Source organism: Argiope bruennichi, chromosome 6 (assembly GCF_947563725.1).
Source record: "Argiope bruennichi chromosome 6, qqArgBrue1.1, whole genome shotgun sequence".
NCBI lineage: Eukaryota > Metazoa > Arthropoda > Arachnida > Araneae > Araneidae > Argiope > Argiope bruennichi.
The window spans coordinates 90,111,531-90,132,036 of record NC_079156.1 but is presented as its reverse complement, the minus strand read 5'-3'; the positions used below and the strand labels follow the sequence as shown (position 1 = coordinate 90,132,036).

General features: G+C 28.8%; 2 protein-coding genes across 3 annotated transcripts; both read right to left on the bottom strand.

Annotated features, from left to right (window-relative positions):
* Window positions 1–5,011: 5,011 nt before the first annotated feature.
* Window positions 5,012–12,301, bottom strand: LOC129972378 (juvenile hormone acid O-methyltransferase-like). The gene is made up of 5 exons (XM_056086502.1): window positions 12,195–12,301; window positions 8,540–8,837; window positions 7,574–7,784; window positions 7,347–7,494; window positions 5,012–5,340 (listed from the first exon to the last, which is right to left on the bottom strand). Exons 1-5 carry the CDS (start codon window positions 12,202–12,204, stop codon window positions 5,150–5,152), a joined length of 858 nt encoding a protein of 285 aa, XP_055942477.1. The 5' UTR covers window positions 12,205–12,301; the 3' UTR covers window positions 5,012–5,149.
* Window positions 12,302–14,017: 1,716 nt separating this feature from the next.
* On the bottom strand, window positions 14,018–20,266 carry LOC129972738 (juvenile hormone acid O-methyltransferase-like). 2 transcript variants are annotated; one of them, XM_056086981.1, is made up of 5 exons: window positions 20,127–20,266; window positions 17,787–18,087; window positions 16,589–16,799; window positions 16,362–16,509; window positions 14,018–14,366 (listed from the first exon to the last, which is right to left on the bottom strand). In XM_056086981.1, exons 1-5 carry the CDS (start codon window positions 20,134–20,136, stop codon window positions 14,176–14,178), a joined length of 861 nt encoding a protein of 286 aa, XP_055942956.1. In that variant the 5' UTR covers window positions 20,137–20,266; the 3' UTR covers window positions 14,018–14,175. The 2 variants fall into 2 exon arrangements, with proteins under 2 accessions (XP_055942956.1, XP_055942954.1); XM_056086979.1 differs by having other exon boundaries at window positions 17,787–18,090; window positions 20,127–20,204.
* Between the last annotated feature and the right edge of the window lie 240 nt (window positions 20,267–20,506).

The following is a 20,506-nucleotide window of genomic DNA, read 5'->3' as shown; positions in this document are numbered from 1 at the left end:
GTAGGTACACTTTATATATATAGAAACAAAATTGTAAGACCAGTTACAGATCTATTTATCAAAATGAAACCTTGTTTATTGCAATATGAGTACTTAGCTTCAACCTGATCTCTCTGAGTATGATAAGCAACAGCAATAAAAACATTCGAGCTGTAGTCCTAGATATAAAGGCACTATATTAGAAAAATAATTATTATCCAAACTATCAAGCTTTTTTTTTTTCATATTTTTGCAAATTTTTTTTTCTCATCATAGCTGTGTTCAGATAATTTTCCCTTTCATTTATTCTGTTTTTCCGTACATTTTATTTTTATCAAAAATTTTCCAAGGACGATAAATTTCTTTGAAAAAACTGGAAGCTGATATAATCATTCATATTTTAAAATTTTCAACAACAAAAATTAGAAATATTATAAAAGAATTAGGAGATTATTTATCATTGTCTTTCTGATTCAAACTTCATAACAAATTTTTCATTCTGATTTTATAACATTATTGCATAAAATAAAATGATTCGGTTGACTCTTTCTAATCCGTCGCAGTACCAATCCGGTCTGTCTTTTAATCCAGCGTTTTCAATAATGCAAGTATAGAAGATTACAGGAAAGGTAAATCGTTGCATGACCTTGCTTAAATACTGCGTTATTTATTTTGATTGGCAAATTCATTTTATGCTGACCATTTCGTACTTTCTTATCGATAACATTTTCTTTCAAAATTTATTGGTGCAAAAAATAGAAATAAATATATTTATACTTATCTTTTGTCATTTTTGCACGTGAAAGAAAATTTGAAACAAAAATTTTGCAGTATTCGGTTTTATAGACAAATACCTGTCGAAACTAAACAATTTTTAATCTTATCAGTTAATATTTATCTTCAAATCCAGTTTGCTCTTGAGTTGATGCACGATTTTAAAATGAAATCAAATCAATCAATCAACAAACTTATATAAGATTATTTATAAGGTCAATAACAAATTCAAATCTAGATAATTCAAACAAATAACAGCAAAAAGTTCAATAAAAGAGCAATAATGCTGATAAAAATAAGATCTAGTTGGAAGTGTAATAATATTTATTAAAAAAATATTATTGGCTGAGGTCATACAAACACTCTAGTTTCATACCTTCTTGAATTGTTCAATGTACATTGCAGCCATCGAACACATCGATCATTATGCCAACAAGGTGGCAATTGATAATGAAAACGAAATATAATTTTAATTTCGAAGAAATATTCTCTTTAAACCTAATTTCTGATGGGTACCAAACTCAGAGAGAGTAATTCATTAAATTAATTTTATCACTCTCAAACTTAATTTAATTATATTAACATTACAGCAACACTAGGGCTATTTTGGGACCGACCTCGTGATTTTGAAGCATGGTCAGATGTCGAAGGCGACATCTGAGCTGGAACCTCCTCTCCAAATTTTCACACTATACCAGCGGGAGGATATTTAGATTTAACGTGCACTTGGATTAATGGGCAGATTTAACGTGCATTTAACTCCGTTTACACGACGGTTTTTCGATAGAATCGGGTCTTGAACGTAGAGCCCTCCAGCCCAAAGCAAGGACCTTACCAGAAGGTCATCGCAGCCATTTTATCATTCGCAAATGAAAGCTAGCGAGAATTTCAATGAAATCAAATACCATGGCATAATAGTGCCATTAAAAATGTACCTGTAAAGGCAATTTATCTTTTAACTAAATTGTATTTCGTGATACCGTTGTTCAATTTATTTTTCTATATGAACTAAATACATAATGACCACACAATTTCGGTATCGGTTTTAGTAAGGGAAGCAAATCAAGCGATTAAATGTTTTAAATGATGAAAATAAAACAATGAAAAAGATCTGAATTGTATAGCAACCTTGACATTATAGTTCAAAAATATTCAAAATTCAAGGCAAAATTTACATGGCAATTGATATCCATAAAAAGACAAATTTTTGAATTTTAAAATGGTGTATGATATACAGAATCATCTTTTACGCAGTCAATTTGTAGAAGTTATCATGGGAAAAAAGGTCAAAATCTCAGTTAATTTTTAATGAATTAAAATTTTATTTAAAAAAATAATATTTCGAAGGTACACGTTTCCATACACCAAAGTATATTTATGCCAAATTTGGTATCTCCGAATCAAATGGGCTTGTAGGGCCATCACACACACACACACACACACACGAATACCTTAATCTTCAACTAAATTCAATACAATTCCATTCAAATTGCTTTTCCCCCCTACATTTTAGAATATAAAAGGAACATTGAAACAAAGATTCTGATGTATTCACTTTGTTAAATGCTACTAAATTGGACAAACTTAGCTGATTATATTGGACAAATTCTGAAATGATACATTCAAATTTACATGAAAAATTACGTTTGTTTTCAAGAGTGAAATCACTAAAACATCAGAATTCAAGATGAACATCTGAATATAGAGCATATTTTTAAGTTAAAATATAATCCCAAAACCAAAATAAACAATAGCAAAATGGTTGGTCGGGAGACAAGAGCACTAATAAAAGTCATGTTCAATGGACAAAAAGCTAGATTAAGAAACTTAACTTGAATATCTAACGTAATCTTCAATCCACCATTCAAATTTTATCCATATATCACCGTATCTTATCTATTATCATCGTATAAATTTTGAAGGATTCTGTCAATCTTATATTTGATGTCAATGTCACCAGGTCAACGCAATTAGCTGTACGACGTGCATCAAATATTGTTTTACCATCATATTCAGATGAAGCTGAAGTTGTCTATTTCCTTTTAATAAGTTTACAGAAATTTGTAACAGATAAATTTGAAAGCAACGAGAAAACTACAACGCACGTCTTTCATTCCGTCCTGTCTGCATCCAAAAAATATACTAATGTATTTGAAACTCAAACGATATATTTTAATATTAATATTCTGGTAAATAAAAGTTGCTTTTTTTGGTTAGCTATCTCCCCTCTCCTTATTTTTGAATAACACTATTCTAAATTTGACATTACAGCATATACAATGTCTGGAAGTATCGCAAATGTAATTTGGCTATTTATAATTCTCGGTACTAAATGCAACGAAAAAATAATATAATGAAAATATTTATAGCATAAAAGAAATAATGCATATAAAAATGATTTAATCGGAATTTAGTTTTAAAAGTCAGTTCTTTTATTTTCTTTCAACCATTATTAATCAAATATTAAAACTTTTGAATATATTTGTAGATCCAAACTTTTTCCCCGTGGGTTTATATTTTTTACTATATTCGTGTATTTATATGTGGCAAAATCAAATTCCAAAATATATTATGAAATGTGGAATACAAAAATGATGCAAGCTGATTTTATCTACTTAAGTTGGATTAATGTTTCAGTTTTTAAGCTACAACTAATCTTATAACTAACAGCATCTGCTAATCTTGATTCTTAGCCAATGTCCAGAATTACACCTTACATTATTTTTATAAAATTCAAGCCGTTTTCATTTAATCACAAAATATGTCTCCTGTGATTTTTTTTTCTATCGTTGAAAGGTAAGAAAGGATATTTCTGCTTATTATGCGAGCAATTGAAATTCGGAATAGAAAGTGGCTCTAAATTACCGAGAAAGACAACGCTTCATTAAAAGACAGGCGTCATGGTCAAATACGATTTTAATGACATTATGCTGTCTAACACATGAGCAATTAGTAATACTAACTGTACAATAAAAAGAAGAGGATTAAGGTTATAAAAATACAATGACCTAAATGTCTGCAATGATTTAATGTATAAATTTACTTTCTTCCTTAATCATGAGTCCAAAATTAATATTTTTGACGAAGAGGGTTGCCTAAGATGATTAATTTAAAATTTTGTCAAAGTGGGGTTTTTTTTGGGGGGGGGGGAGGATTACCATAAGTGCGCTATAAAGTCTAAACTATAAAAATTCTAATGATTCAAATATTCATAATTTTTACTAAAACTATTTTTATATAAAACGAAACTTACAAAAGGTTTATATAATCTGAATCGGCAATAAGGACAAAAATTGAGGTAAAAGATCAATCAAACGCCATTATTAAACAGTCCTAGATTGGTCTTTGGAATGTTACGTAGATGTAGGCAAAAGGATGATGTTGAAGCTCCAGTGGTTGAAATCTACTTTAATTATTTGCCCTTCGAGATTTTCACAAAATGGCAAACAATCCGTTAGTTATCTCCTGACAACTTCTTCATTGGATATTTATTTTTAGCAATTTTCTTTTTAAGCTTAAGCTTTATAAACATTAGAGATATGGAGGTACACATTAAAACGGATATCAAATGTTTGGAGGAAGGAAAAAGTGCGATGAATTTCCATTAACAAAATCTAATTCAAGGATTCCGAATTTCGATTCATCTTGGGATACAAAGTATATCAGTTCATGATACCTCAACACATACTGATGAATGGACTTTTAAAAAAAATAATTACTCAAAGAAAGCTTAATGATAAAAGAATTTTTCCACAGCTCTATTATTGATACCTTTTAAATTTATTGTTCTCCTCCATTTCAAAAATCTGAAGTTGTAAATTGGGTTCTCACATTCTTTTTCATGTTGATTTTCGTAGAAAAAAGCTAGTATGGCTGCACTCAGATTTCAATCTTCCGTTAAAAAAAAAAAGACGGTATTTGTGAAGAAATAACATTTAAAAGAATAAACATTTCATAACATAATTAAACTATACATAAAAACAATCATTTTTTTAATTTATATTTGTTAGAAAGACAAAAATTTGAAATCGGAAAGATTTTTTAATTTACCATCAGCACTGCAATCTTTTTTTGTCTACTGTGAAAAGCATTCTGCAGTACATAAATACGTAATACTTATTTGTTACATTATTGAATATTCCATTATTACACAAAATAGGAGTTTTCATTCTACGGAAGGAATTTATAAGCTGTACAATGTCTGGAGAGATAAATAAAATAATTGTATGAAATTTATAAACAATTCTTTATTAATTGCAATAAAAATATGAATAAAATCGGATAAAAATTCTCATCTAATCAATTAAAATTTTAAAAAAATTAAACATTTTTTTTTAAAAAAATGAAGTTTCGAAACAGCTTCAACTTCATGCATAAAAAAATTCCGATAGCAGTCTTAAACGCTTTTGGAGTTTTCAATGTCCCTTTTGCGTGCCACTACTTCGATGATAGTGGCCCGATGAACTGGCCGTCCACTACTGTCTCGACCATTCAGTTTCAACATTTCCTGGAATACATCATCTTTGAATTCCTCTCGCTGATCACTTGGAACATGAGACGTGAGAGCACAAAGTGATGCAAAAAAATCTGAAAAATATTTAGCATTTTATTGCCGTCATTTTGACTACTAAAACGAAACAGTAACTTAAGACATTAATTTGTAAAAGCAGTCATTAATTAATAGAACATTCCCCTTTGGGTTTCTTGTACAGTAACTCATGTCCACGACCCGGAGAAAATATTACAATTTATTATATCTTTGCCCTTATAAGCAATCCTTAATAAGAATCCAATGCAATTAAAAGTACTTTATGAAACAGGGAAGAATTTAATTTGATTGCCAAGAATAAATATTCTGCACAAGAAAGCTATTCCTAATTAAAGACTATAATTTCAAAAAGCTGGCTCTACAGACTCAAAAATAGAAAGTATTATTTATTATCTTTAATCAGTGTCTAGAATTGTTATCATTGCATGGTGCCACTTTTAGGTTTTCATTAACGTGTTCAAAGCATTTTATCACAATAAAATGCTCAATTTTATCTCAATTAAGTGCTCAATTTTATTGCGATAAAATTTGAGATTTTATTGAGATTAGCGAAATGCCATTAATTTATTTGATGATGAATGGTGGAACAACATCAATACGTGCACATATTGTTCAGATGCATTTAGAAGAAATTATAAATTTTATTCCTTGTTAACCGAAAAAAAAATGGTTTTACTTGTTATTCTGCCCCGATTGTTCATTGGTAATTTTCCTTACACAATAAGCATATTTGTGGATAATTTTTCATTTTTCATGCTTAATAACTTGTATAATGTGCCTTCCCTGGGTAAAAATTTAATTTATACACCAACAAAAAATAAAATTTTATTTTTGAATAACAAATAAGAATTTTTGAAAGTTTTACTATCAAAAAGACAATGGATTGCAGAAATTGTTTCAGACGTACAGATCGCGAAAAATCGCCAAATTTCCAATAACATTCTCTGAACTGATGCCCGTAGAAAAATCTTGATAAAAGACCACACTTGCTCCACAAAGAAAGTAAGGAATTAATATAATGATCAACTTCTGAGTCGCAAAAGATGCTTTATTAAAGAATTCAGATATCTAGTCTAGCCATCAGATTGAAAAGGCATTCCAAAATTAAGAACCAAAAGCATGAAGATACAAAAAAAAAAAGATAGTTGGAATTCAAACTACTGACAACGTCCTATGATAGCGCCTCTGACCACTTAAGTATTTAAGGATATGATATCTATTTCATCCAGTGTTGTTTCGCATAAGTGGTGCTGATATTCCAAATAAATTCTTTAATTATATTATAATATTACTTAATTCCGTAATCATTCTATATTGTAAACCAACATCTCGATCTCTTGCAATACAACTGTGATTTTGATGACTGATTAAAAGAATGTGCTTCTTTCCTGTCAATTCTCATCATCATAAAGAATTTCCGTTATCCAATTGATTAATGAGGACGGCATATCTATCATATATATACAGTATGGTCAAACATTGTATTTACAAATCTCTTTAAGATCTGCAAAATTACAAATTTTGCAGAGATTTATTAAATTTTTTTGATTAATTAATTTTCAAAATTAACTTTTTTTTATTAAAATTTCTCTAAATTTTAATTAAAAAGTAATCTTAAGGATCTTCATTTTTATCTGTGTCTGGAAAGACGTATGGGGTAACTTTGAAATGTATCTACTCAATCGTGTAAAAATATTTCATTCATAATTTCCGATTCTGCAATTATCACCCAAAAAATTAGCTCTGATCACAAGCAGAAATAGAAATTTCTAATGATTGCTGCAAGGCATAAAACCAAGTAATAAAGATTATTAAGCAGACTCCAAAAACACAATTTTAAAATAATATTTTTATTTTCATTCACCCGTTCATTATTTTTGTTTCATATGGTTATCAACTTAATTCCTAAAGAGCAATAGTTAGTCCAAACTAATAAGAAACTCAACATAACTTTTAGTCAATAAAGATGGCACTTTTTAAAAAAAGATAATCTCGTAACAGTTATCATATTAATTTGGTCTCAATGAAATGGTAACATGCTTACCTCGGTATTCTTCATCTGATGAATATGGATCCGCTTTCTCTCCTTCTTCACAGTACAAGATATCGAATCCAATATCTTCCATCATTTTTATGTAACGCGATGACTCATGATTATCAATATGGGTATCTGGAACCATATTGTCAACATCCTGTAAATGGCAACAGAAAGATTATTTGAAGAACTTGAAATATCGTAACTGATTTCTTAAACACGGGAAAGAAAATTACTTTGAAGAATTTACTCCATTTAGGATCGCTTTCTAACTTCAGTGTTACAGGAAATATAGGAGATGTCATAACAAAACAGAAGGCTGCTTCACCACCAGGCTTTAAGAGTTGAAATATATTCTGCAAGCCTCGTCTCTTATCTTTCAGCCAATGGACGCAATGAATACTAATAAGTTTTGATATCTGACCATTCCATTGTTCGACCATAGACCTAAAAAACATTTATAAATAATATTAATTTTTATAAATTATAATTATTACATGAGATCAATTTTTGAGTTCATGTTTTATTTACTTGGCTTGGCTTAATCTGCGATACTTGGTTTTTAGTTTTTAAATAATTGGTTTGGAATTTTTGGAAATTAATAAATAAAGATAAATGTATGCGACACTGTTCAAACTAGAGACTTCTCATCCTTAAGTAAAATTAATGGTGAGCATATATACAGCTGTCATTCAACAAAATTCTTTTTAAAATTATTTACCCTCCAGTTTTAAAACTTTGTTAATAAGATGACGTTTAATCATTCATATCTGGTTTATACAAATAATTTGTAAAAATGATAATGAATTTATTATATGATTTACAGTTTTTGATATCTAAAAGGAATATGCACTTTTTATGTTCGATGCAACTGCTATCTCAGTAGGATATTTTATCTACCGTGGGGATAGTAAAGGCATTTTATACCTATTACACATGGAACTATATGTTTACTTATATATACATATCAGCATATTTTGTAGGGACCTATTCAATAAATTTGGTTTACTATCTTATAAGACAAGCCAAACTAGTTTCAATGCAAAATAAAGGAAGAGAGAAACAACAAAACTTTTTAACAAACAAAAAAAAAATCATTCATCTTTTTTTTCAAATTCCCTGTTTAAATTTATACATTCCGATTTCACTTAATCTTAATCTAAATGTTCGCATAAAATACTTAATAGCAAATTTTTATCTACCAATTTTCGATGTTAGCCACATTGTACTCGATGAGTGGATGGCAGTTATGAATTCGTGCGAATTCTATCATGTTCGGCAGAAAATCGATTGCGAATATCTTCTCAACTTGAGGAAACAGAGGCAGAATTAGCTGGATGGTATTCTTTCCTGGTCCACAGCCGACGTCCATTACAATTTCCTTTTCTTGTGTTTGGCCCCATCCTAACTCAGGAAGCTTCTTGGTGATGAAGTCTTTCACATGGTCCAATGGTGTTTGTTTTACATTATACAACTCGGGATGAAACACGTAATAAGTATCTGATAGGAAAGAAAAGGCAAACATTAGTTGAGATACGATATTGAATAAAAAAGTGGAAGCAGAAATATTCTATTCTTATTGTAAAATTGTCTGTAATCCGAAAAGCATTGTTAATGTTATGTTGCTTTTCGTTGAGTATAATTTAACGTAAGTACGTATATAATTATCTCATTGTAAAAATTATACGTAATATGTATAATTATTGAGTAATGTGATAATTATAACGTAATACGTATATAATTATCTCATCGTAATCATCCATACATGAACTATGGATGATTACGTAACTATGGAAACGACAGGAATTTATGTTTTTTTTACATTTCTGTATAATAAAATTTATGTATTTGTGAAATATACATTTATTACCGCTTTCAACTACCGTTTAATAAAAAGCATGTAATTCAAAGATTAATTTTGGAAGCGAGATGCTGTAATACAAGATGCTCTAACACTGAAATGATTAGCGTGGTCGAATATTAGCTAAAAGTATAAATTTTTGGGACTAAATTTAAATTATTGCGATCGATTTTAGCAATTATTCATTATTATATTGTATAATAAAATAGCTTAAAAAATACTTTGAATTTTTTCGACTATTTAGGTCCGGCCACTTGTTACGAAATCTTATTAATTTTTGAACTTCTAATTTTATGCTAATAATTGAAGAGTTCAATGAGGAGTTACTGTCAGCACGTAAATATTCTGATTACCTGATCTCACTGAACTATAAATTATTAACCAAGAAAAATAGGGCAGAAATTCTGAGATATTAAATTAGCGGAAGCAAGCCAAATTCCGCATTTATTTTTTAAAGCAGTGGAAGCAAGCAGTCAACAGACATGCAACTTCTGGAAAGAATGCTGTAAAAGAAATTTGTTTTTAAGGTTTTTTTTCTAAATAAAATTAAAAGTTCCATCTTCATTATATATGTATGCGCTTAACTTCCGCATGTCCACATCAATATTCTGTCTGTTGCACGGTAAATCCATCAGGGCCAAACGTCCTCCCGCTGGTGTGGTGTGGAGGGGGGGGGGTTCCAATTCAGATGTCGTCCTCGTCGTCTGACCGCGGTTCAAAATTACGAGGTCCCTCCCAAAATAGTCTTAGTGTTGGTTTATAACGGGGCGCTAATATAACTAAACTTAATATAACTAAACTAACTAAATCACATCAATATTCTGAACATTTGTATCATCACATCAATATTTATTTAGATTCTATTCTTTTTCATGGTACATTTATAATTTTTGAAATTTTATCTCCAATATTATTTAGTAATAAAAGAAAAGTATCCAGTGATTAGGACACTCGGTACAACTGAAAGAACAATTTACTATTAGCCATACTTAATAGTTCCCATTATGAATGTTAGCACTCTGATTTCTAACAAAGATGAACGTCTTTTCTTCGGCGATTAGAATGTTAACCAGTCTATATCATGGTTATCACATCACCAGTAAATCGACGGCCTACTTACTAACATAGCATTTGCTAATTCTCCTGTTCGAAGATGTAATTCATGAATCCATTCTATTAGAATATATGGATGTCAAAGCATAGATATTGACAGAAATTTACAATAAATGCTGCAATAAAGTCAATAGTAGCAACTGATTCATAAGATGAAAACTGCACAGCCATAAACATAAGGCATACTTTTTTCTTGATTTTGTCCTAATGTGGATTGCCATTAGGTAAAACTCATTAAAAATATAAAGTAAAATAAATCGATCATGAAAAAGTTCATAAAAATGTGGATTGACTTAAAAAATATTCAGTATGAAAAGAAATTAATTGCAATTATTTTGAAAAGGGGATATCATTAACACTGATATTTATAATAGGATATTAACGAAATTAGAGTAAATGGAAATGGTTCTTCTAAAAAAATCGGGGCATCACTACAATAATTTAAATAATTCAGATTTCATTTGACGATCCAATAAAGGGATTGAATACTGAACTGTTTGCCACAGAAAATTATACCTTACAAATCTATTTTGCTGTGGTAAATTTACGAATACGGAATTGAAATAAATGCCAACACATATGTAAAATATCCAAATTATTTGTAATCTCTTGTCTTATTTATGCTTTGGACATCATTAAACATTGCTTGGAAAATTTTATTCGAAGATACTGCTTATCATTGAAACCAATTTTTATAATAGTCAACCGATTACTACATTGAATTAATTACATATATATATACACACACGCAGAATTTTTTTCTGACGCATTATTGTATCACAATTTGTTTTCCATGGTTTTATATTTGATTTGTTCTCTTTTTTTGCGTATGCAATGCAATTTCTTTTTGTTTAGCACAATAATTATTTCCAAAAATATGCAAAAAATCTTTAATATGATATTAAAGAATTTTCCACTGACATTTAATTTAATTAAAAAAATTTGAGAATTGATGTAATTTGTGCATTCACTTATAAAGGTCTTTTTAGCCCACTGGAAAGAAAATTCGATATGCAACTGTAGATGCAAATGCATACTAACACACCAAATTTCATTCAGTTATTGCGTTTATAAAATTGTATTTACATACATGAGGAAATACAGACTGTCATTTGCAGATATGTTTTAAAATTTGATAAGAATCTAAATTTTAGATGATAAATTTATGATAAGAATCTAATTTATCTGCATCTTTACGTTTTGTAATTATAGAGTTTACTTCTACCGAAGGCAGATAGCCTTTTTCTCAATGGATTTCTTCCCAAATTTGATGGAAATACATAAATTTGGTCTTATTTCGCATAACGAATTCCAAATATAGCTGAAAGCATTTTTGATCTATCTTGTTCGCAAACATACATAATCCCAAAAATGTGTTCTTCGAACTCGCATAAGTCTGAAATGTGGAAGTTTTTCAAAACTGCGAGTTTCTTGACGATTACAATATTATCTCAATATCTCTTATACAAGTTATACCAGAAAAGAACATTGGGAAGTCTTAAGGAAAAGTAGATGATTGTCGATCACTGTCTTTCTTATTCAAATTTGAAAATAAATCAAATTCGACTTTTATAACAGTATATCACAGTATTATTATATTAAGATAATGAAAAGAATTCGTTTGACTCTAAGAGATCAGGTCTTCAACAATTCCAGCCTTCTTTAAATCAAGGTTTTCAGAAAAGCAACTGGGAAGCGTTACAAGCAACTCACTACCTACAGATGTCAGTAACCTTATCAGTGTGTAACATTTTAATTTCCTTGTTTACTATCGGTAAGAAAACTATTTTTAATACTACATTTCATACTTTCTTATTGCTAACAACTTCTTTCAAAATTTATTAATTCAGATCAGTATAGTATTTAACAATAATTATACTTACTTTTTTCCATTTTGTGGACGTGGAAAACCGTTGAGAATAAAGTTTCTGCAATGTTCGGTATGGCAAGCAAATATCTGACAAAACAGAGCAAATCGTAATCTAATCAGTTCTAGCAAGTTCAGTTTGCTCTCGGATTGATCAACGATTTCAGAATGAAATCAAAATCAATCAATCAACAAAATATAAATAAGATGAAGCAAAAGGTCTGAAAATGGTGTTAAAATCTAGAAACTTCAAATGAACAACAGCCAAAATTTCGATAACAATACAAGGATGCTAATAAAAATAAGAGAGAGTTAAAATGTTGTAAAAAAAAGTCATAGTTGTTTAAAAAGTACGAATGAAAATGTCAATCAAACCTTCAAGTTTTGTGGATTTTAAATTGTTTCATCTATATTGTAGCCATCGAATACATCAGCCATTTTGCCGAAAAGGCGGCCATCCCTACGAAAACGAAATGGAATTTTAATTTCGAAAGAATATGGGCCCTTAGGCCTAATAATTGATATAATAATACTGAAATTTCAATCCCAAGCGTGAGTGATTCGACTAAATTAATTTTTTATTCTCAAATGGAACGCGTGCAGGAATTTTAATGGGATCGAGCACTACGAAATCTTAATGCCATAAAGACGTACCTAGAAAAATTTAACTTTTAAATGCATATTTTCTTTCGTAATAATATGAGTTCATTTATTTATTTTTCATATGAACATAGCAGACGATAAACATAAACTTTCTTCCTGGGCTTTTAATAATAGATTTAAATCCAACAATTTAATAATTAATAGTTCAATGGAAATGACTTTAATACATTGAAACTATGAAAGTACAATTACAAATTATGCAAAAATGAATGAATTTAAAAATATCAAAAATCACGGCAACTAAATTGATATTCAAAAATTTGTCTTTTTAGACAAATTTTCGAATTTTAAAATGGTGTAAGAATCCTATTTTCACAATAATATTTGCAGAAGTTATCAGGGGAAAATATGTCAAAATCGGATAATTTTTAATAAATTTAAATGCTAATTAATATTTTAAAAATAATATCTCTGAGATACACGTACTCACACTCTCAATTATGTATCGGCAAAATTTATAATTTTTATGTAAAATGGTCTGGCTTGTGTGACCAATACCAGACACACACACATAGATTAATCAATCTTCACATATCGATAAATAGAGCTTTAAAAAAATTTGATAACGCATAGAATGTTTATCGATAAATGAATTTTGCCACATCCTATTACTGATACATTTTTAATTTATTCTTTCTAATTCTCATCCGTTTTTCAAATTTTTAGTAGTAAATTGGAGTCTTAACATTTCAGGAACTAATAATCTGCATTGTCTAACAAATAAATGTCCTTCTCAGTTTCAATTGTCATATTCTTTTGATATTGATTTCGGTCGAAGAAAGCTGGCATGGCCGAACACAGATTTCAAACTTTCGTCTTACAAAAAAATTGACGATATTTGTGAAGAAATAGCAATGAACATTCGATATAATAATTAAATTACACCCACAGAACTCATCTCTTAATTTATATTTTTTTAAAAAGACAAAATGTTGAATTTGAAATGCTTTTTTAATTTTCTAAGTAGAAAAATATATTTCTTTAATGCATTTTTTTGTTTACTGTAAAAAAATATCCTGAAATATATAAACACAGAATATTTGTCACATTGTCGAACATTTCTTTATTGAAAAACTATTTCCATTCTTTGGCAAAATATGATTTCTCATCCTATATATCGAATTTATACACTGTATAGTGTCTACAGTAATTAAAAAAACTAATAACTGTGAGAGGTTTATGAGCAATTTTTAGAATTCTTGCTTTTTTATTAGTTTCAATAAAGATATAAATAAAATTGGATAAAAATCTTGAACTAATCATAATCAATTCAACTAAAAAATCAAATTTATAACAGTTTCAAATCCGTGCATAAAAAAAATCCCATAGGAATCCTAAAAGCTTTTAGAATTTTGAATGTCCCTTTTTCTTGCCACCACTTGGGTGATGTCGGCTCGATGAACTGGCCTTCCGCTACTGTCTCGACCATTCAGTTTTAACATTTCCTGGAATCCCTCATCTATGAATTCTTCTCGTTGATCGCTTGGAACATGAGACGCGAGAGCACAAAGTGATGCAAAAAAATCTGAAAAAATATTTACCATTTTACTGTAATCATTTTCACTACTTAAAATAAATTACAACTTATTACATTCTTTTACAAAAGCAGTCATTTGTTAAAAGAATAGTTCCCTCTGGATTTCTTTTACAGTAACTAATGTCCATGGTCAGGAGAAAATTACAATTTATTATTTTTTGCCTTGTTAAACGATCCTTAATACGAATCCAATGCCACTAAAAGTACTTTATGAAACAGAGCAGAAAAATTAGATATAATTGCCAATAATAAATATTCTGTATAAGAAAGCTATTCTCGAATCAAGATTTTAATGTCAAAAAGTTATTTTTAAAAACTTAAGAACAATAGAGAGTATTATTTATTTTATTTTATTATTTATTTATCAAGAACTAGAACTGACATCTTTGCATGGTGCCACCTTTAGTTATTGATTACAGTGTTCAAGAATTTTATCTCAATACAATGCTCGATTTTATTGAGATAAAATTTGATATTTTATTGAGAACTCAATAAATTTGAGATTTTATTGAGATTAGCACAATGTCATTAGTTTTATTTTGTTAATGAATGGTGAAACAACATCAGTGTTTACACAGAGTGTCCAAATACATTTAGAAGAGACTAGTTTAACTCTTTGTTAATCGGAACTGAAAAGTAGTCCTATATCAATTATTAAGTGCTGATTATTCATTGGTAATTTTCCCTATATAATAAGCATATTTATAGATGATTATTCATTTTTTCATCATAACTTTCATACTTAATAATTTGCATATCGTGCTTTTCCTGGGTTCGAATTTAATCCGAAAGACACCAACAAAATATCAATATTTTATTATTGAATAACAAATTGCGAAGAATTGAATTTCCTACATAATTTTTGAAAGCTACTCCGTCAAAAAGGCGAAGGATTAATAAAATTGTTTCGGGTGCAACAGTTCAGAAAAAAATGTCATATTTGTGATAATATTCTCTGAACTGATGTCCGCAGAAAAATCTTGATAAAAAATTTGTGAATACACGTGAAAAACAAAAAAGTAAAGAATGTCATAAACTGATCAACCTCTGTGTCGCAAACGTTACTTTATTAAAAAAAAATCAGATATTTGATCTAGACATTAGATGGAAAAAGCATTCTAAGATAAAGAAATCAAAATATCAAGATTCCAAGAGAAAGATAGAATTAATACTACTGGCAACGTTACAGAATGGCGATCCTTAGATGACCTAATCACCTACCCATTATATTTAAACTTATAATATCCATTTCTACATCATTTTGTCTCGTATAATTGGTGTAGGTTTTACAATGAAATTCTTTTATTATATTATAATATTTCTTTATTCCTTAATCATAATATGCTTGGAATATTATGATATATCTCTTGCAATTCAGAAGCAATTTTTGTTGATTAATTACAAGAATGTGCTTTCCTTTCTTCTCAATTCTCATTACCTCAAAGATTTCCAGGAATCAAATCGATAGACGAATACGGAGAATGGATAATATAGTACACACAAACACTGTATTTACAAATTTCTTTCATTCAAAAGAACAATCTCAGAGGTGTGTGTAAGAAAGGAGATTAACCTTTATATTGAGTAATTTTGAAATGTTCCAACTCAATCTTGTAGAAATATTTCGTTCGTAATATCTGATTCTGCAATTATCAACCAACAAATACGCTCTGGTCACAAACAGAAACAGAAATTTCTAATGATTGCTGCAAGAAATAAAATCAGTTAACAAAGATTGCAAAGGCGATTCCAAAATCACAATTTTAAAAATAATGCTTTTATTTTCTTTCACTCGTTCATTATATTTGTTTCATATAGTTATTAACATATTTTTTGAAAAGCAGTCATTAGTGCAAACTAATCTGAAACTGCAACATAACTTTTAATCCATAAAGATGGTACATCTTTTAAAAGATATATATATCCTCGTTAATTGTCAATTAATAAATTAATTTGGTCTTCATTAAATAGTAACATGCTTACCTCGGTATTCTTTATCTGATGAATATGGATCCGCTTTCTCTCCTTCTTCACAGTACAAGATATCGAATCCAATATCTTCCATCATTTTTATGTAACGCGATGACTCATGCTTATTAATATAGGTATCTGGAACCATATTGTCAACATCCTGTAAATGGCAACAGAAAGATTATTTGAAGAACTTGAAATATCGTAACTGATTTCTTAAAGACGGGAAAGAAAATTACTTTGAAGAATTTACTCCATTTAGGATCGCTTTCTAACTTCAGTGTTACAGGAAATATAGGAGATGACATAAGAAAGCAGAAGGCTACTTCACCACCAGGCTTTAAGAGTTGAAATATATTCTGCAAGCCTCGTCTCTTATCTTTCAGCCAATGGATGCAATGAATGCTAATAAGTTTTGATATCTGACCTTTCCATTGTTCAATCATAGACCTAAAAATGTTTTTAAAAAGTATGAAATTATTTTTTTGAATTGATGTTCTATTTTGATGACATTTGACTTTTTCTTGTAGGATAAATGGGTGGGATTTTTGGGTCTTAATAAATGATCATAAATGTAATCAAACTGGCGATTCCTCATTCTTAAACAAAATTTAAAAAATATAAGATCTATTTAAAATAGCCTGCTTATATGGACACAATACACTGCAGATGTGTTGTATAAATAACTTCAGAATAATGTCTCGTAAATGTGATATTTTGAGAATATCCTCCGAATTCCTCTCAAAATAGATAATGAGATTTATAATAGCACTATTATCCATAAATATCATTATCATATATTTATAATATCGGAATCTCATTATCCAAATCACTATTCTCCATAAAAATGAACACATATCATTTACGAAGATAATTTTAAAACGTGAACACATATGCAGCTGTCATTCAAAGAAATCCATTTTCAATTATTTACCCTCTTGTCTTGAAATTTCGTTATCAAGATGACATTTCTTCATTCATATTCTAGCTGTACAAATAATTTGTAAAACTTGTAAGGAATTTATTGCATAATTTACAAATTTTCATATTTAAAATGGATGTATACTGTTTCTTTATGCATGATGCAACTGCTATCCCAATAGAATATTTTCATCTATCGGGTGGATGGAAAAGGCATTTTATACTAATTATACATGGAACTATATGTATACTTATGGATATTGATCTCCGTATTTTGTAGGGACACATCTAATAATTTTGCTTTAGTAGCCTAGAAGATCAACCGATTTGTAATGACTCAATTCAATGCAAAATAAATGAAGGTAAAACAACAAAGCTACTATTTAAAAGATAGGGAAAAAACATTCCTCTTTCTTTTCAAAATTCCGATTTAAATTTATGAATACAAATTTCACTGAAACTTAATCTGCATGTTCAAACATATATAAAGTTCATATTAGCAAAAATTTGATGCACCAATTTTCGATGTTGGCCACATTGTACTCGATGTGAGGATGGCAATTATGAATCCGTGCAAATTCTATCATGTTCGGCAGAAAATCGATTGCGAATATCTTCTCAGCTTGAGGAAAAAGAGGCAGAATTAGCTGGATGGTATTCTTTCCTGGTCCGCAGCCAACGTCCATTACAATTTCCTTTTTTTGTGTTTGACCCCATCCTAACTCAGGAAGCTTCTTGGAGATAAAGACTTTCACATGGTCCAATGGTGTTTGTTTTGCATTATACAACTCGGGATCAAACACCTTTTTGCACATTTCTGCTTAAAAAAAAAAGAAAATATTTGAGGTACGATTACTAATAAAACATTGAAAAAAATTAATGAAATTATATTTTAATCATTATCGTAAAGTTTTGTTTGAAATTCGAAATTTTTGGCATTTTATGGAATACAATGTATTGAAACTATATAACTTTCTACTTAATTGCTGAATTGCTTTATAGTAAGGAAAATGAATTTGGCTCTTTTAATTTCTCAAATAAAAAATTTTCATGTTTGTGAAATATAGATCAAGTAACTTTTTCAAATATAGTTTAATAAAAAGCATACTATTAAAAGAATAAGTACGTGTGTGATATGAATTATGCAAGGCCTCGTTTAAAATTATCACAATAAGTATGGTGAATTTTATTTATTTAACAAATACTTAAAATACAAATCAAATAAGTGTTAAATTAAAGAATTTTTGGGTTTATAAAAATTATATAATTATTGGATCACATCTAATGAATTATTTATTGGATAGATGGAGGGATTAATCAAAATTTCTTTTTTTCCTAGACATTTCAGTTTATTTTTGTTGCTCCAGAAGTTCTGTTAATTTACAATTTTCGGGTTTCAAACCGATTCTTGAAGGGCTAGTGAAAAATTAATGGTTCCCTGCAAATATTCTTCGGATTAAACTGAACTATAAATAGATTGCAAAGAAAAGTGCATACACAGGTGTCCTACTTCAAATTTACTTTTTTAATACCGGGAGAAAAACGACATTCGTATTTGGAGCTCAAAATATCACAGCATGAGACTCTTTAAGGATTGTTTCGTCTATGTTTATTTCTAAAATTATTTCTTTTTATTATATAACAATAATAAACTGTACACAAAAAATGAATTTAACATCGTCTTAACGTGCCTGTGCATAAATAATTGATTAATAAAATTGTAAAATTTGCATATTTCTTTATACATTAAACAGAAAATATGATTGTCAGATATATCGATCAGCATTTTCATTCTAGAACTTAACAAAGTACATCCTTTTGCTTTTTTTTTCTCATTTCATGATCCAAATTTTTCTTTTAAATTTTTCGGCCATTATTTTCTATTTCATTTTGGCCTGTTATGGTAGTTGGAAAGAAAATAGCATCTTTTTGTTGCTTTTCTTTTTCGATACAAATGGCAGAAAACGCTATTTTGCCTTTATGCGGTACACTTTTATTTCATCTCTTGAAGATGCAATTTAAGTGTTTAGACTCGATTGTCTAACTTCTGTCTCTTCATTTCCAATGTTAGATACTTAAAGTTACAAAAATTATATTCTAAGAGATGTGAGGCGAAAAAAAAAATTGCAATTTCAGGAACCATTGTAAAACAATTCTTTTAGTATAAGTTAGTACAACCTAAGTGGCTTTGAAAAAAATATATAAATTATTATTAAAATAAAATTTTTAATATACACGTTTTTAAACCTGATTAAAAATATTTTCTCCTAAACCCATTTAAATTCAGCTAACAACTTGCCCAGGCGTCATCTGTCGATAATGAATGTTTTTAAGCGATTGGAAAATTTGTACTGAATAGCCAAACAAAAGATAGACAAGAAAGCGGATTATTATTTCATTGTCAGTCAGTTCTAAACTGAGCTTAAAATTTGTAATTTAAAGTTCGTGAGAAAAATAGTTTCGAAGAACTGAAAATTAATAAAAATTAAATAGACAAAAAAGAAAGCAAGAACAGACAATAAAGACAAAAAGAAAGAAAGCGAATTAATAAAAGAGTATTCATAAATTTAAAATTTGAATACATACACATATATTCTTTATAAATGTTTTGTGTCCGTTGTTTGAATAAGCCTTAAAAAAATTGACTTAAGTCATCATATGAAATAAAAAAAATCCTATTTTGAAAGAGAAATGATATTTGATTCTTGAAACAATAATTTAAAATCTGAATCTTCCAAATTATTGTTGGTTGAAGAAATAAAGATGATTAAAAAATCTTCAAGTTCAACACTTTATCTTGAAATTATTTTATTAAAAAAAAACGGTTTTCAAACTTATTCGCGCAGATGCACTTACCTTTTTCCATTATGAAACATAAAAAAAAGAGCGCTTAGATAAAAGCACTGCAGTAATTAATTTTTTTACTACTAAGCCGAATAAATTTAATTCATTAAAAGGAGCAAATGTTAAATTTGACTATTCATATTTATATGAATGATTTGAGTAGCCATCAAGAATGAGATCGTTGAAACTTCAAAATAAGTTGATTCAAAATATTTGAATATAAAAAAAAGCAAATACAATAGCAACATGTTTGGTCGGAAGACAAGAATGCTAACAAAAGTCATGCCGAATTAAATAGTTGGGTGAAGAAATTTGCTTTAAAAAATGAAATAAATTGTGTATTGTTGAATGAATGAAAAATGAATGAATGTTGGATTGATGTTACCTTGTGA

What these genes read in the sequence shown, in the direction of transcription:
- LOC129972378 (XM_056086502.1), bottom strand. An exon ending in AATGGAGTAAATTCTTCAAA is followed by an intron (nt 7,495 to 7,573) that starts GTAATTTTCTTT and finishes TGCCATTTACAG; the next exon opens with GATGTTGACAATATGGTTCC. An exon ending in ATCAGATGAAGAATACCGAG is followed by an intron (nt 5,341 to 7,346) that starts GTAAGCATGTTA and finishes AATATTTTTCAG; the next exon opens with ATTTTTTTGCATCACTTTGT.
- LOC129972738 (XM_056086979.1), bottom strand. An exon ending in GTGGCCAACATCGAAAATTG is followed by an intron (nt 16,800 to 17,786) that starts GTGCATCAAATT and finishes AAACATTTTTAG; the next exon opens with GTCTATGATTGAACAATGGA. An exon ending in ATCAGATAAAGAATACCGAG is followed by an intron (nt 14,367 to 16,361) that starts GTAAGCATGTTA and finishes ATATTTTTTCAG; the next exon opens with ATTTTTTTGCATCACTTTGT.